This window comes from Rhinatrema bivittatum, chromosome 9, assembly GCF_901001135.1.
Source record: "Rhinatrema bivittatum chromosome 9, aRhiBiv1.1, whole genome shotgun sequence".
Classification (NCBI taxonomy): domain Eukaryota; kingdom Metazoa; phylum Chordata; class Amphibia; order Gymnophiona; family Rhinatrematidae; genus Rhinatrema; species Rhinatrema bivittatum.
The window spans coordinates 233,229,744-233,244,050 of record NC_042623.1 but is presented as its reverse complement, the minus strand read 5'-3'; the positions used below and the strand labels follow the sequence as shown (position 1 = coordinate 233,244,050).

Here is a 14,307-nt window from a genome sequence, read left to right as displayed (position 1 = left end):
GAGAATTTGAAAAGAAGTTGGCTGTAGAGGCAAAAACTCACAGTAAAAACTTTTTTAAATATATCCGAAGCAGAAAGCCTGTGAGGGAGTCAGTTGGACCGTTAGATGATCGAGGGGTTAAAGGGGCACTTAGAGAAGATAAGGCCATCGCGGAAAGATTAAATGATTTCTTTGCTTCGGTGTTTACTGAAGAGGATGTTGGGGAGGTACCCGTAATGGAGAAGGTTTTCATGGGTAATGATTCAGATGGACTGAATCAAATCACGGTGAACCTAGAAGATGTGGTAGGCCTGATTGACAAACTGAAGAGTAGTAAATCACCTGGACCGGATGGTATACACCCCAGAGTTCTGAAGGAACTAAAAAATGAAATTTCAGACCTATTAGTAAAAATTTGTAACTTATCATTAAAATCATCCATTGTACCTGAAGACTGGAGGATAGCAAATGTAACCCCAATATTTAAAAAGGGCTCCAGGGGCGATCCGGGAAACTACAGACCGGTTAGCCTGACTTCAGTGCCAGGAAAAATAGTGGAAAGTGTTCTAAACATCAAAATCACAGAACATATAGAAAGACATGGTTTAATGGAACAAAGTCAGCATGGCTTTACCCAGGGCAAGTCTTGCCTCACAAATCTGCTTCACTTTTTTGAAGGAGTTAATAAACATGTGGATAAAGGTGAACCGGTAGATATAGTATACTTGGATTTTCAGAAGGCGTTTGACAAAGTTCCTCATGAGAGGCTTCTAGGAAAAGTAAAAAGTCATGGGATAGGTGGTGATGTCCTTTCGTGGATTGCAAACTGGCTAAAAGACAGGAAACAGAGAGTAGGATTAAATGGGCAATTTTCTCAGTGGAAGGGAGTGGACAGTGGAGTGCCTCAGGGATCTGTATTGGGACCCTTACTGTTCAATATATTTATAAATGATCTGGAAAGAAATACGACGAGTGAGATAATCAAATCTGCAGATGACACAAAATTGTTCAGAGTAGTTAAATCACAAGCAGATTTTGATAAATTGCAGGAAGACCTTGTGAGACTGGAAAATTGGGCATCCAAATGGCAGATGAAATTTAATGTGGATAAGTGCAAGGTGATGCATATAGGGAAAAATAACCCATGCTATAATTACACAATGTTGGGTTCCATATTAGGTGCTACAACCCAAGAAAGAGATCTAGGTGTCATAGTGGATAACACATTGAAATCGTCAGTACAGTGTGCTGCGGCAGTCAAAAAAGCAAACAGAATATTGGGAATTATTAGAAAGGGAATGGTGAATAAAACGGAAAATGTCATAATGCCTCTGTATCGCTCCATGGTGAGACCGCACCTTGAATACTGTGTACAATTCTGGTCGCCGCATCTCAAAAAAGATATAATTGCGATGGAGAAGGTACAGAGAAGGGTTACCAAAATGATAAGGGGAATGGAACAACTCCCCTATGAGGAAAGACTAAAGAGGTTAGGACTTTTCAGCTTGGAGAAGAGACGACTGAGGGGGGATATGATAGAGGTGTTTAAAATCATGAGAGGTCTAGAACGGGTAATGTGAATCGGTTATTTACTCTTTTGTATAGTAGAAAGACTAGGGGGCACTCCATGAAGTTAGCATGGGGCACATTTAAAACTAATCGGAGAAAGTTCTTTTTTACTCAACGCACAATTAAACTCTGGAATTTGTTGCCAGAGGATGTGGTTAGTGCAGTTAGTATAGCTGTGTTTAAAAAAGGATTGGATAAGTTCTTGGAGGAGAAGTCCATTACCTGCTATTAAGTTCACTTAGAGAATAGCCACTGCCATTAGCAATGGTTACATGGAATAGACTTAGTTTTTGGGTACTTGCCAGGTTCTTATGGCCTGGATTGGCCACTGTTGGAAACAGGATGCTGGGCTTGATGGACCCTTGGTCTGACCCAGTATGGCATTTTCTTATGTTCTTATGTTCTTAATTGGAAGCGGGTTCTGATGTGGACATAATCCGCCTTTCTGACAATTCTTCCACTTCATCATCAAGAGACATGTATCAAAGCGTAAAAGCGAACAACCTCCGTTACAAGAATCTTTGATAAAGAGACACAAATCTCACCGGGAGCCCCAGGGCCGATTAGGATTACAAAGAGAACCAGACTCCGCCATCCTTAGGGCAGCTCTACCAAAGAAGGCTCCATCCCTTACTAGCCAGACATGCCTTACATCCTGCCCCAAAGGGAAGGCTGCAGCTTCACAGGTGATGACACAAATATCGGATATTCTAAAGAATTTCTTTGCATCACTGCTAGACTCCCCTAAGGAACAGGATTCATCAAGCGAACCTGAAGACAACATATCCGTAAAGTCACTATCATCTTCCCTTCTGGAAGATGAATGGGTGGAAGAAACCATGGTTCATGACCTCAGCTCGGAGGATTCAGAACAGGAGATAAACATCCCGGCCTCTCCCTCAACATCTCCAGGATCAGATGGATTCCCTCAGATCCACCGGAAGGACCACCTGAACCATCTTCACCTCCAAAGGACTTGACATATTCCAAATTCATAGAGAAGGTAGGCTCCTTCCTCAAAGTTGAAATAAAAAAGATACCAGATCCAAGGTCTGAAGTTCATGGAATATTGAAGATATTTGACATACCATCAGAGCCCACAGCACAACACCCCCCCCTCCCCCCCTCCCCCCCCCCCCCACACACACAGTGCTAGAGGTCTTACTAGACAAGTCTTGCACTTCTCCGATTTTGAATGCTACCATCTCTAGGAAAACAGATCTAAAATTTAGACTATGCAAATCTGTCCACTATGGAGCAGTGCAGTTACTGCATGCTTTGGTTGCGGTTGAGTCAGCAATGAAAAAAGCAAAGAAAACAAGACTTTACTCAAACACACCTCCAAGTAAGGACAGCAGATACTTGGACGACTTTGGGAAGAAAATGTTTCAGGGTGCTATGCTGAATTCAAGAATACAACACCAATTTTACATTACTCAGTATTTGTTTGATGTTTACAAGGATGGAAACAGGGAAGTCTCTCTAGTATTGATGCACAAGCACAGGCTCAGATTAAATCAGATATGGAAGAAGGTTTACGCCATCAGATTAGAACAGTATAAGAAGCCTTTGATACTTCTGCATGAATGTCAGCAACTGCCATAGCGGCACATAGAATTGCTTGGCTCAGAGCGCGTGATATAAGGGACAATGTCCATGAAAAACTAGCTAACCCCCCTTGCAAGGAGGATAACCTTTTTGGGGACAGGTTGTGTGAAACTGTGTCGCAATTGAAAGAACAGAGTGTAGCAGTATCATCGCTCACATTCCCAACAGAACAATACCCTTCTAAGCACTATTATCCCTACAAACAACCATTCTACCAACACTGACAATATAGACCATTTACTCTGTATTGCGCAAAAACTTACCAATCACAGAGAAGGCAAACTCAGCAACCTCAGGCAAGAAATTGCCAAAGAACACCACGCCAGCAGAAGCAGGCACAAGGCCCGAGCCAGAAGCCTCAACAGAATTTGAGCGAAGCAAGGCCACAGTCAATTCTAGCAGTGGGGGAAAGAATATCCTCATCCGACCAGAATGGTCTTTCATAACATTGGATTGTTGGGTTCTCAGCATTGTAAAGAACAGTTATCGACTGAATTTCCATATAACCCCCAACCTACCCCATCAGATTCATCCACGAGAAGATCGAAAAAACATGGAACTTCTTCACAAGGAAGTGCAGACGCTTCTGAACCAGAATGCCATACAACAGCTGCCTCGCAGCCGACACAGTCAGGGAATTTATTCCCAATACTTCCTCATTCCCAAAAAAGGAGGGGGACTTAGACTTATTTAGATCTTCGAGCTTTGAACAAGTTTATTCAGAAAGAGAAATTCAAGACGACATCTCTCAAAACCATTCTACCATTTCTGGAACCCAACGATTGGATATGCTCTTTGAATCTCAAAGATGCTTATTCTCACATTCCAATGCATCAGTCTTGTGGCGGTACCTTTGCTTTCAAGTGAACAAGACACATTATCAGTTCAAGGTACTCTGATTTGGAGTTCACAAAATGCCTAGTGGTGGCTGTGGCCCATCTTCGCAGAAAAGGCATCAAGATTTTTCCCTACTTGGATGACTGGTACCTAGTCTCTTAAAGCCAAAAATACTTTTGCACCTTCAGCAGACCATAATCTGCTTGGACAAATAGGGATTCATAATCAACTATGAAAATTCGCACCAGATTCCCACTCAAGTCCTCTAGTCCATTAGGGCGTTAATAAACACCAAGTTCTGCAGAGCCTTCCTTCCAATAGAATGAATCTAGACCTTTCACAAACTGGCCTCAGCATTAAAGAGTCAATTGAGTGCCTCAGCTCGCCAAATTCTCACAATGTTGGGTCATATGGCAGCAACCCTATTTGTGGTACCACACACACGTCTTCATATGCGTTGACCACAGTGGGGACTAAAAGCTTAGTGGTCTCAACGCAACCATCCAATGTCTCGTCTAGTTCTTATGACTTGCTCTTTGACCTCGGATATAGAATGGTGGCTCTCCCCTTAGGTTCTATAGATGGGAGCACCGTTTCGATCACTGGAATATCAAATCACTATGACAACAGATGCATCCACTCATGGCTAGGGTGCACATGTACTACACCTGAAAACTCAAGGAATTTGATCCACCGGAAAAGCACCTGCAAATAAACTTGCTAGAGCTAAGAGCTATAAGGAATGCAATCCACACTTTTGTACGTATCCTCGCTGGAAAGAGAGTAATGATTTACATGGACAACCAAGTAGCCATGTTTTACATAAACAAGGAGGGTCTGGTTCGTGGACCCTTTGCAAAGAGGCAGTGCTCATACTGGAATATGCATTGAACTACTCCATCCAGCTGCAAGTATATTTCCCAGGAATAAGGAATACAGAGGTCGACAGGCTCAGCAGGATATTCCACCCCCACGAGTGGGCATTAAATCAAGAAGTAGCGCAGTCTATTCAGGGAATGGGGAACACCCTACATAGACCTCTTCACAACAGAAGCCAACACAAAACTACCATGGTTTTGCTCCATCTACCCCAGCACTCGCAGAACAGCTCAAGATGTATTTCTACTTCCCTGGATGGAGAACCTGTTATACGCTTACCCACTGATACCCATGTTGGGAAGAATAATCCAGAAGTGCATAACAGACGATTCTGATCTCATTCTCATTGCACCAATGTGGTCCAGACAACCATGGTATGTCTACCTCGTGCATTTGACAATTCAAACGCCGATACAGTTTGGAAACTGAGAGGACCTTATATCGCAGGAAGGGGATGCGCTACTTCACCCCCTAAACTTCTCCCTAAATCCGACGGCTTAGAGATTGAAAGGAAGGCCTTAGGACATCTCTCTCTTCCAACAGATATTGAGCATATTCTTATTTCTGCTAGGAAACTTTCTACATGTAAGAATTATGCTGGAAAATGGAGCAGGTACTCCAGTTGGTGTACTAATGCAGCAAAAGATCCAATTCATAGCTCTACACAGTAGATTCTTCAATATCTGCATCTAATGCATTCTTCTGGACTAATGGTATTGTCCATTCGAATACACCTGAGTGCTATTGCAGCATACCACCTTTTCTTGGATGGAAAATCTATTTCTATGCATCCATTGGTATCTCGCTTCATGCGTGGAGCTATAAGACTTTACCCCCCAGCACAAAAGCAGCAGTACCTTGGGACATTAACATAGTTTTGGAAAGGCTTATGCACCCGCCATTTGAACCACTACACTCCACTTCAATGAAATTCCTTACGTGGAAAGTGTTTCCAGTAGCTATTACATCAGCAAGAAGAGTCAGTGAGTTACAAGCCTTAGTTCATTACTCTCCTTACCTGCAATTCTACCAAGATAAGGTTACCTTACGAACCAATGTAGCTTTTCTCCCGAAAATAGTCTCAGCGTTTCATTTGAACCAAACAATCACTTTACCATCTTTTTTCCCGAAGCCACATGCTACAGAAAGAGAAAAAACATTTCATACCTTGGACTATAAAAGAGCTTTGACTTATATTCAAAGAACACAATTTCCAAACCATAGTTCACAGTTGTTTCTCTCCTTCAACCCGAATGTGCCAGGTTTACCAGTCTCTAAACGTACATTAGCAACTTGGTTATTCCACTGTATTAACTTCTGTTGTTCATCACATAAGGACAAACTCCTAGGCGGAGTAAGAACACATCAGATTCAAGCCATGGCAACCTCCATTGCTCACATAAAAGATGTACCAATTTTAGAGATCTGCAGGGTAGCCACATGGTTCTCTCTGCACATCTTCACATCACACTACGGTCTTAAACAGCAGACTCCGTCAGATGCAGCAGTGGGAGAAACAGTATTACGCTTGGCAACCAAAACTTAAGCTATCCACAAACTTTATTATTTCCTTCGCACAGTCTTCCAATTTATACAATGATAAGAAGAATCGCAATGAATAGTGTGCTCTAGAATTTACAGCTGGGGACTCCCAGAGAGCATGGCTAATTCAGCCTGCTTATCTATGGGGAAAAAAGTAAGTTTGCTTACCGTAAACACTGTTTTCGGTAGATAGCAGGATCAATTAGCCATGCGTCTCCACCCTCATCCCTGGACATCTTACCTTGACTCTATCTCTGTCCTATTCTTTCTCCGCACGTTTATGCTTTCTTTAACTGAATGGGGGAGGGGAATCGCATGGGAACGGGCACACAAAGCTCTGTATACTTTGAGAAAATTCCGCATCGGGCTGCCCAGGAGGACGTCCCAGAGAGCATGGCTAATTCATCCTGCTATCTACGGAAAACACAGTTTATGGTAAACAAACTTGCTTATATACCAAAAGGATGACTCTTTGCCGGGAAGGATCGCTACCATCGGGGTCCAGGCTCTGAGGCCCGACTTCACCCTCCCCCCAACGCACTCAAGGACCGGAGAAAGCCGCGGCCAGCCGCGACCAGAAGAGCGAGGACTCACCTAATTTCTTCAGAGATCCATGCATCGGTGGCCCGATCCCACCCCTCGACGTACCTGACTTTGAGGGAGAACGCTGCAAGTCATCCTGCGACCGGATTAGCCAAGGCCCCAGCCCCTGAGGCCCACCAGTGTGCCGAAGCTCTCGAGGACCGCCCCCACCTGACGTCAGAGGAGGCGCCGAGTGAGTCTTTTTAAATTCTAACTCACTCTAGGTGCCGCACGCCCGAAGGAGCGCGACCTAAGGGGCCTGCCCCTTAGTGCGCCTCTTTGTGCCCCCTATCCCCATATCGCCGCCACCCCTTTCCTTTTTCCATGATCCCTATCACCCTGATATGCGATAGCAATCTTGTTACCACTCTTCCCAATGGTACTCTATGCCACCTTGCACCTCTAGGCGATGTTTGTCTCTACTTATATTTGCTCCCCAGCCCAGGGATTAGCAATGACTTATTTCTTCCTTTACCTACTGAATGCTTAGTATAAGATAACCACTACCCTGAATATATTCCTGTATTGAATTCTGCATCGCTGTACATAGCTCCCTATTGCATTTCGAAGTGTTCCTTGATCTCTATTGTACCTCCAATGCTCCCTGACTATCACTAGCTAATCCCCTCACCTCGCTCCCCTAATCTACAACTCACTAGTTGCTCTGACCCTGCCTAAGGGTCTCACCCCCCCCCCCCCCCCCCCCCATCCTCTGCACCTCCTCCACCCAGTGGAACATTAATTGCCATCTCCTCCTATTTTTGTTCTCTCTCTCGATCATACCCACCCCGCCTCAACCTCTATATCACTTGCCAAACCACCCCTAACTCACTTGCAATGGCTACGTACCCCATCCCTCGCATCTGCCACCTTTCTCCGAGACTCCCCTTCCCCCACATCCACCATCCTTCTACCCAACGTAAATCCCTAATTCCGATCCTTGTATCCCCACTGACACAAATCCTGGGCCTTACCACTCTCTCTCTACTGCTATTCAATGCACAATCACTATCTAAAAAAAACCCTATCCTCAATGACCACCTGATTGATTGCAAGCCAGACATCTGCGCCTTCACCGAGACCTGGCTTAAAGAATCAGATATTGTACTTCTCAACCAACTCCCTACCTCTTCCTATGATATTTTCTCCATCCCCAGACCCAAAAAAAAATGTGGTGGCCTTCTACTTGCTGCCCAGAAATCCCTGAATCTTAAATCTATCCAGATAGTCACCCAGTCTAAACTTGAAATCGGCCTCTTCAAGTCTTCCAAGCTACAGGTATGTCTAGTCTACTCCCCACCTGCCCTTCTTGAAGCCAACCCGTCACCCATTATTGAATTCATGGCAGACAATATCAACTCCGACATCCCAACCATCATCGTGGGAGATTTCAACCTCCATGTTGACTCCCGCTGACATCCTCATGTGACACCCTCCTCAACTCCCTCCATTCAATAGGATTTAAACAAATCATTGCTTCCCCCACCCACAAAGTTGGACATACTTTAGACCTGATATTCACTAATGCGGGCCCTTCCTGCTCTCCAGTCCCGTGGTCTGACCACTTCCTTATTGAAACCCTCTTCTCCATCAAAACCTCTACCCCGAGCCACACCGCCCCTAGCTCCACAATAATCTCCCGAAAATCCTGCAACAGTGATGATCTTGTCTCAGCTCTAGCAACCTCATTACCCAATCTCGAATGCACCAACCCTGACTCGGCCATGACTTCATGGCACAACCATTACATTAGAGATTGCCAACAAACTCTGCCCAACCTCCAAACGTGTACTAAACACGGAGTCAAAACAATCTAACCCATGGTACACCTCGGAGCTAAAAACAATGAAAAATAAGCTAAGACAGAGCGAATATGGCGCAAGGACCCCACCCCACAGCATACCTCCAACTACAAGTCGGCCCTTCACTTCTATAGAACCACCACACTTAAACACAAACGGGACTTCTACTCCTTAAAGATCCACCAATACCTGTACAAACCCAAAGCGCTCTTCTCCTATGTATCTAGCTTCACCAAAACCATTCCACACATGATTCCCGAGTTCGAAGCCCATGCCAAATGTGAAGAACTGGCACAATTCTTTAATAATAAAATAACAAATCTCCTTTCCAGATTCACCAGCCCCCTGCACCCCACACCATCAGGGACCACCCTTTCCACCGCTTCCTTAAGCTCCCTGGATCTCACCTCCACCAAAGAAGTTAAATCTATCCTAAAAAAGCTCAGACCTACCTCCCACCCCCACGACACCATCCCTACCAAAGCACTCCTATCTGTTCCAACCTCCATTGCAAAATCTTTATCTGACATCATTAACTGTTCCCTCTCCACAGGCATAGTCCCGGACACACTAAAACAAGCAGTGGTTAAACCCCTCCTTAAGAAACCCTCTCTGGACCCGAAGGACCCTGCCAACTTCCGCCCCATCTCAAACCTCCCATTCCTAGCCAAAATAATGGAAAGAGTTGTCAACACACAGCTGACAGACTACCTTGAAGACCACAAAATCCTTCACCCTGCACAGTTTGGTTTCCGCAAACACTTTAATACCGAATCCCTCCTTCTCACACTTTCCGATCACCTCCTCAAAGGCATGGACCATGGGAACAGCTACATCCTTGCCCTACTAGATATTTCAGCGGCATTTGACACCATATGCCACAACCATCTCCTCACCCATCTAAAAGACATTGGCATCTCAGGATTAGCCCTCCTTTGATTCTCTTCTTACCTATCCAACAGAAAATACTTCGTAAAAATAGGTAACGCCATATCCGCCCCTATCCCCTCCTTTATGGAATCCCTCAGGGTTCCTCCCTCTCCTCCACCCTTTTCAATATTTACCTCACCCAGCTCTGTCAACTCCTCTCAGATCTTAAACTAAAATTCTACCTATATGCCGATGATGTTCAAATCATCATACCTATCCACACCTCCATATCTGATGCCTTAGCTCACTGGGAGACCTGCCTCAAATCAACCAACCCCCTTCTTACCAATCTCCACCTCGCCGTTAACACTAAAAAAAAAACCCGAACCACTATTTATTTTGCACCACTCCACCCCTAAACAATCCTTTGCTAATGACCCAGCCTTCAAGCTCATCACTGCACAACCTTGTGTGAGAGACCTTGGAGTACTTCTTGACCAACAACTAAACCTGAAGAAACACGTCAGCACTATCCTTAAAGAAGGATTCTTCAAACTTAATGTGCTCAAGAAGCTCAAGCCACTATTACATTTCCAGTATTTCCGGACAGTAATCCAAACCACCCTATCATCAAAACTGGATTACTGCAACTCACTCTTCTTAGGACTCCCTTACTCCACCATAAGACCCCTGCAAATGCTCCAAAACGCCATGGCAAGAATCATAACAAATGTTCGCAGAACAGACCATATTACTCCCATTCTCAAAGACCTGCACTGGCTCCCCATACCTTCTCGTATTCTCTACAAAACTCTCACAATCACCCATAAAGCCATTTACTCCCACCACTCCAACTGGCTCGACCATCCATTCACCTCTGCTAACCCGAATCGCCCCACTAGAACAACTAACAAAGGAACCCTTCATGTGCCCTCCCTAAAAATAGCACACCTATCCACCACAAGAGAACGTGCTCTCACGATTGCAGGCCCTTCACATTGGAACTCCCTGCCTTCAACACTCCGTCTCGAATCCTTTCACTTCAAATTTAGAAAAAAACTAAAAACATGGTTGTTTAGAGAGGCATTTCCTGACTAACCGTCTCTCCATATCTCTGCCTCCTCTAATCCCATTACCTGACTCCTTCGCTACTACCATTATCCCTGTACATAATGGGGCGGATTTTAAAAGGCGCGCGAATAGCCTACTTTTGTTTGCGCTCCAGGCGCAAACAAAAGTACGCTGGATTTTAGTAGATACGCGCGGAGCCGCTAAAAACCTGGATCGGCGCGCGCAAGGCTATGGATTTTGTATAGCCGGCGCGCGCCGAGCCGCACAGCCTACCCCCGTTCCCTCCAAGGCCGCTCCGAAATCGGAGCGGCCTCGGAGGGAACTTTCCTTTGCCCTCCCCACCCGCCCGGCCCTATCTAAACCCCCCCCTTACCTTTGTCGGGGGATTTACGCCTCCCTCCGGGAGGCGTAAATCCCCGCGCGCCAGCGGGCCTCCTGCGCGCCGGGCCGCGACCTGGGGGCGGGTACGGAGGGCGCGGCCACGCCCCCGGACCGCCCCGGGCCGTAGCCACGCCCCCGTACCCGCCCCCAAAACGCTGCCGACACGCCCCCGAAATGCCGCGATGACCGGGCCCGCCCCCCGACACGCCCCCCTCTGAGAACCCCGGGACTTACGCGAGTCCCGGGGCTCTGCGCGCGCCGGGAGGCCTATGTAAAATAGGCTTCCCGGCGCGCAGGGCCCTGCTCGCGTAAATCTGCCCGGTTTTGGGCGGATTTACGCGAGCAGGGCTCTGAAAATCCGCCCCAATGTATATAACAGCTTACAATTATCATGTCTCTCAGCATGATATATACCAATAATCACCTTATTAAGACCCTCTCACCAGTTGCGCTGTTTTTTCTATGCCTTTCTTTATGCGTGCACCCTGCCCTACAATGTTGTACCCTTGTTAAATGTAATTTCCAAACATTTTGTTAAAATGTAAACCGATGTGATGTACACACTAACACCGGTATATAAAGGTTTTAAATAAATAAATAAATGTACAGTCCCCCACAACTATTCCAATTTCTGCATTGAAAGTTGAACAATAAAATAAGAGATTACAACTATTTCTGTGTGTATTCCCAGAATTTTCCCTTATTGTGTTTATATTTATTCAATATCGCTTTATCAGTCAGTTATGCCTGCCATTGGGAGATACTCTGTGCACTCCTACATAACAATGCTATGGTATGTCTGGCTGCATGTCAACAGACTTTTGTCCGCAGCCGAGATTGGCACCATAATGTCTCTCCAAAGGCCCAGTAGCCCCAGGCTACATATCCAGTTAAATCTGATAGCCAAATAACTACAACGTTTAGACTTATCCAGCTATCTGACCTAGCCGAATAAGTAGTGTTTTAAGACTTATCTGGCTAATTAGCACCTTTGCTGCTACTTAGATGGACAAATTTGAACTTATCCGGATAAGTAGCTGCACTTATCTAGAATATTCTGATTTATTCAGCAGAGTAGCAACAGGCATTGCTTAGCCAGATAAGTCTTAAAACGCTACTTATTCGACTAGGTCAGATAGCCGGATAAGTCTAAAGGCTCTACTTATTTGGCTATCAGATTTAACCAGATATGTAACGCTTTTTAGATTTATCCGGCTATCAGACCTAGCCAAACAAGTAGTGTGTTAAGACTTATCCGGCTATTTTACATATCCAGATAAGTCAGAAAAGTGCTTCTTAGGCGGATAAATCAGAACATATTTGGATATATGCCGCTACTTATCTGGATAATTCTGAACTTATGTGGCTCTTGGTTTTTACATGCTTGAGTATGTTTGCATGCATCTGTATTCATATTTTATAACCTATGCATATGTTGGAGTCATGTTTTGTTACTTTGGCTGAGGATGTATATAAAGGGTAGGCCATAAGGATTCTGAATTTTCATCCAGATACAGACTAGTTTGAAGGCCACAGGCTAACCTCTGAGTGAACTCCTGTTTACTGTCTTATACTTTGAAATGTTTACAAAAAGGCAAGAGTCTGTTTAGTTATTCCACTAAGTCTTTGATGAAAAAACTAGCAATTAACTTATACTAAAGCCTGAGAGAGAGAAAGTGAAGGCCATACAGCTGTGTCTGAAATCTGATAAGAACTCAGAGGGAAGGAACATCGTTGCTTCCACAAGCATTTGTAGTGTATAAGGAGAGAATGCCCTCGACGTGATGGTATAGCTGATCCTTTGGAAATGTAAGCTTTTTATATCTATGTAGCAATTGTTATTATCTACCATTACTTCTTCTATATGATCTGATTTTATTTGTTCTATCCTCCTACTGCTCAAATAAACTTACTTTCTTATTGGAACCGTGATGTGTGTGGCTCTTTGTGTAGGGGATAAGCTCCTGGGTTCAAGCCCCCAGGTATAATCCCAGTAATTGTGTGTTTATATGAGATTAGCCCCCCAGGTCAGAGCCCCTGGGCAGAATACCAGTGTGCATGGTCTGAACCCGTAACAGCATACCGTTCATGCACAGGTTATAAAATACTATAGTAAATTTGCCTGTGCCCATATATACGCGTAATTGGGCGCACGTAAGCAGTTTTGAAAGTTATCCTGAGTGTAATTGCAAAAGTGACCGCTTTGATTCTACAATAATCGAACTACAAATACTGCATTATTATTCACAGTATGTTATTTTTCCTGCTGACAAAGACCAATTCACTTGGTCTTTGTCAGCAGGAATAAGTCTTCGTATTTAGCATTTGTGGGCTGTTTATTGAGGAAAGAGTATAGATGAAGGTTTTTTAAGTTAATGTGCTTAATATTCTCCTCTTCATGTTCCTAGGATAAAGGTGGTGATGGAGCCAGAGAGCTGCAAAGCATGCAGTCAGATAGCATGAAAGTGCTCCAGCTAAATGTTACCAGCGATGAGGAGATCACTCAAGCTGTAGAGTTTGTGAGGAAGAACCTAAAAGAACCCCAGAGAGGTAGAAGGATTTAATTATGCTTCAGTTGACCCTGTGTTTTTTCTTCAGCATGTCCTATGCATAAGTATATTTTGGTTATTAAGTATTTGAACTACTTTTACATTGATTTTCTCTTAATTGAATATTTGCCCTCTCCCCACCCCAGCCCCTCAGTGTAATTTCTCCCCTGTGATATTTCAGCTGTATAGCAGCAAAGCAGTCCGCATCATCCCTGCCTTTCACATCTTTACTTAGAGTCCCATATATCTAGTGTCTGTACCTCTTATAACAGTGTGTGGTGATCCTCCCTTGTGGATCGAGCTTGGGGCAGCTTACTGGAGAACTGGGCAAAAAGCAACCAGGCAGTTGTACTTCATTAGGCTAAGAGCTTTAGGATTATGGTTGGGCACATCCAGTGCCCCAGACCTTAAGAAAGGCAATGCAGTAGGTACCAGCGCCTCCTATCCTTTCATCACTGTTTCCTTCCAGCTGTATATAGAGCCTGGATAGGGTTATGGTTTGAGCCTCTCTATTTCCCCCTCCTGTGCCTGGTCCCAAGTGTACTTCAGTGTAGGCCCTTAGGAGTACAGTTCTCCTCCAAAAGTCTTCGGAAACAAAGTACTCTTAGTGTTAGAATTCAGTTCGAGTCCAGCACCAA

At 44.7% G+C, this 14,307-nt stretch overlaps 1 protein-coding gene across 1 annotated transcript in view; it reads left to right on the top strand.

Moving 5' to 3' along the window:
• The window catches only part of LOC115099503 (D-beta-hydroxybutyrate dehydrogenase, mitochondrial-like), an 87,961-nt gene that overhangs the window by 35,655 nt on the left and 37,999 nt on the right, over nucleotides 1–14,307 (top strand). The window contains exon 3 of the mRNA XM_029617176.1: nucleotides 13,529–13,670. Within this exon, the coding sequence (XP_029473036.1) occupies nucleotides 13,529–13,670 (142 nt within the window). The remainder of the gene's footprint in view (nucleotides 1–13,528; nucleotides 13,671–14,307) is intronic.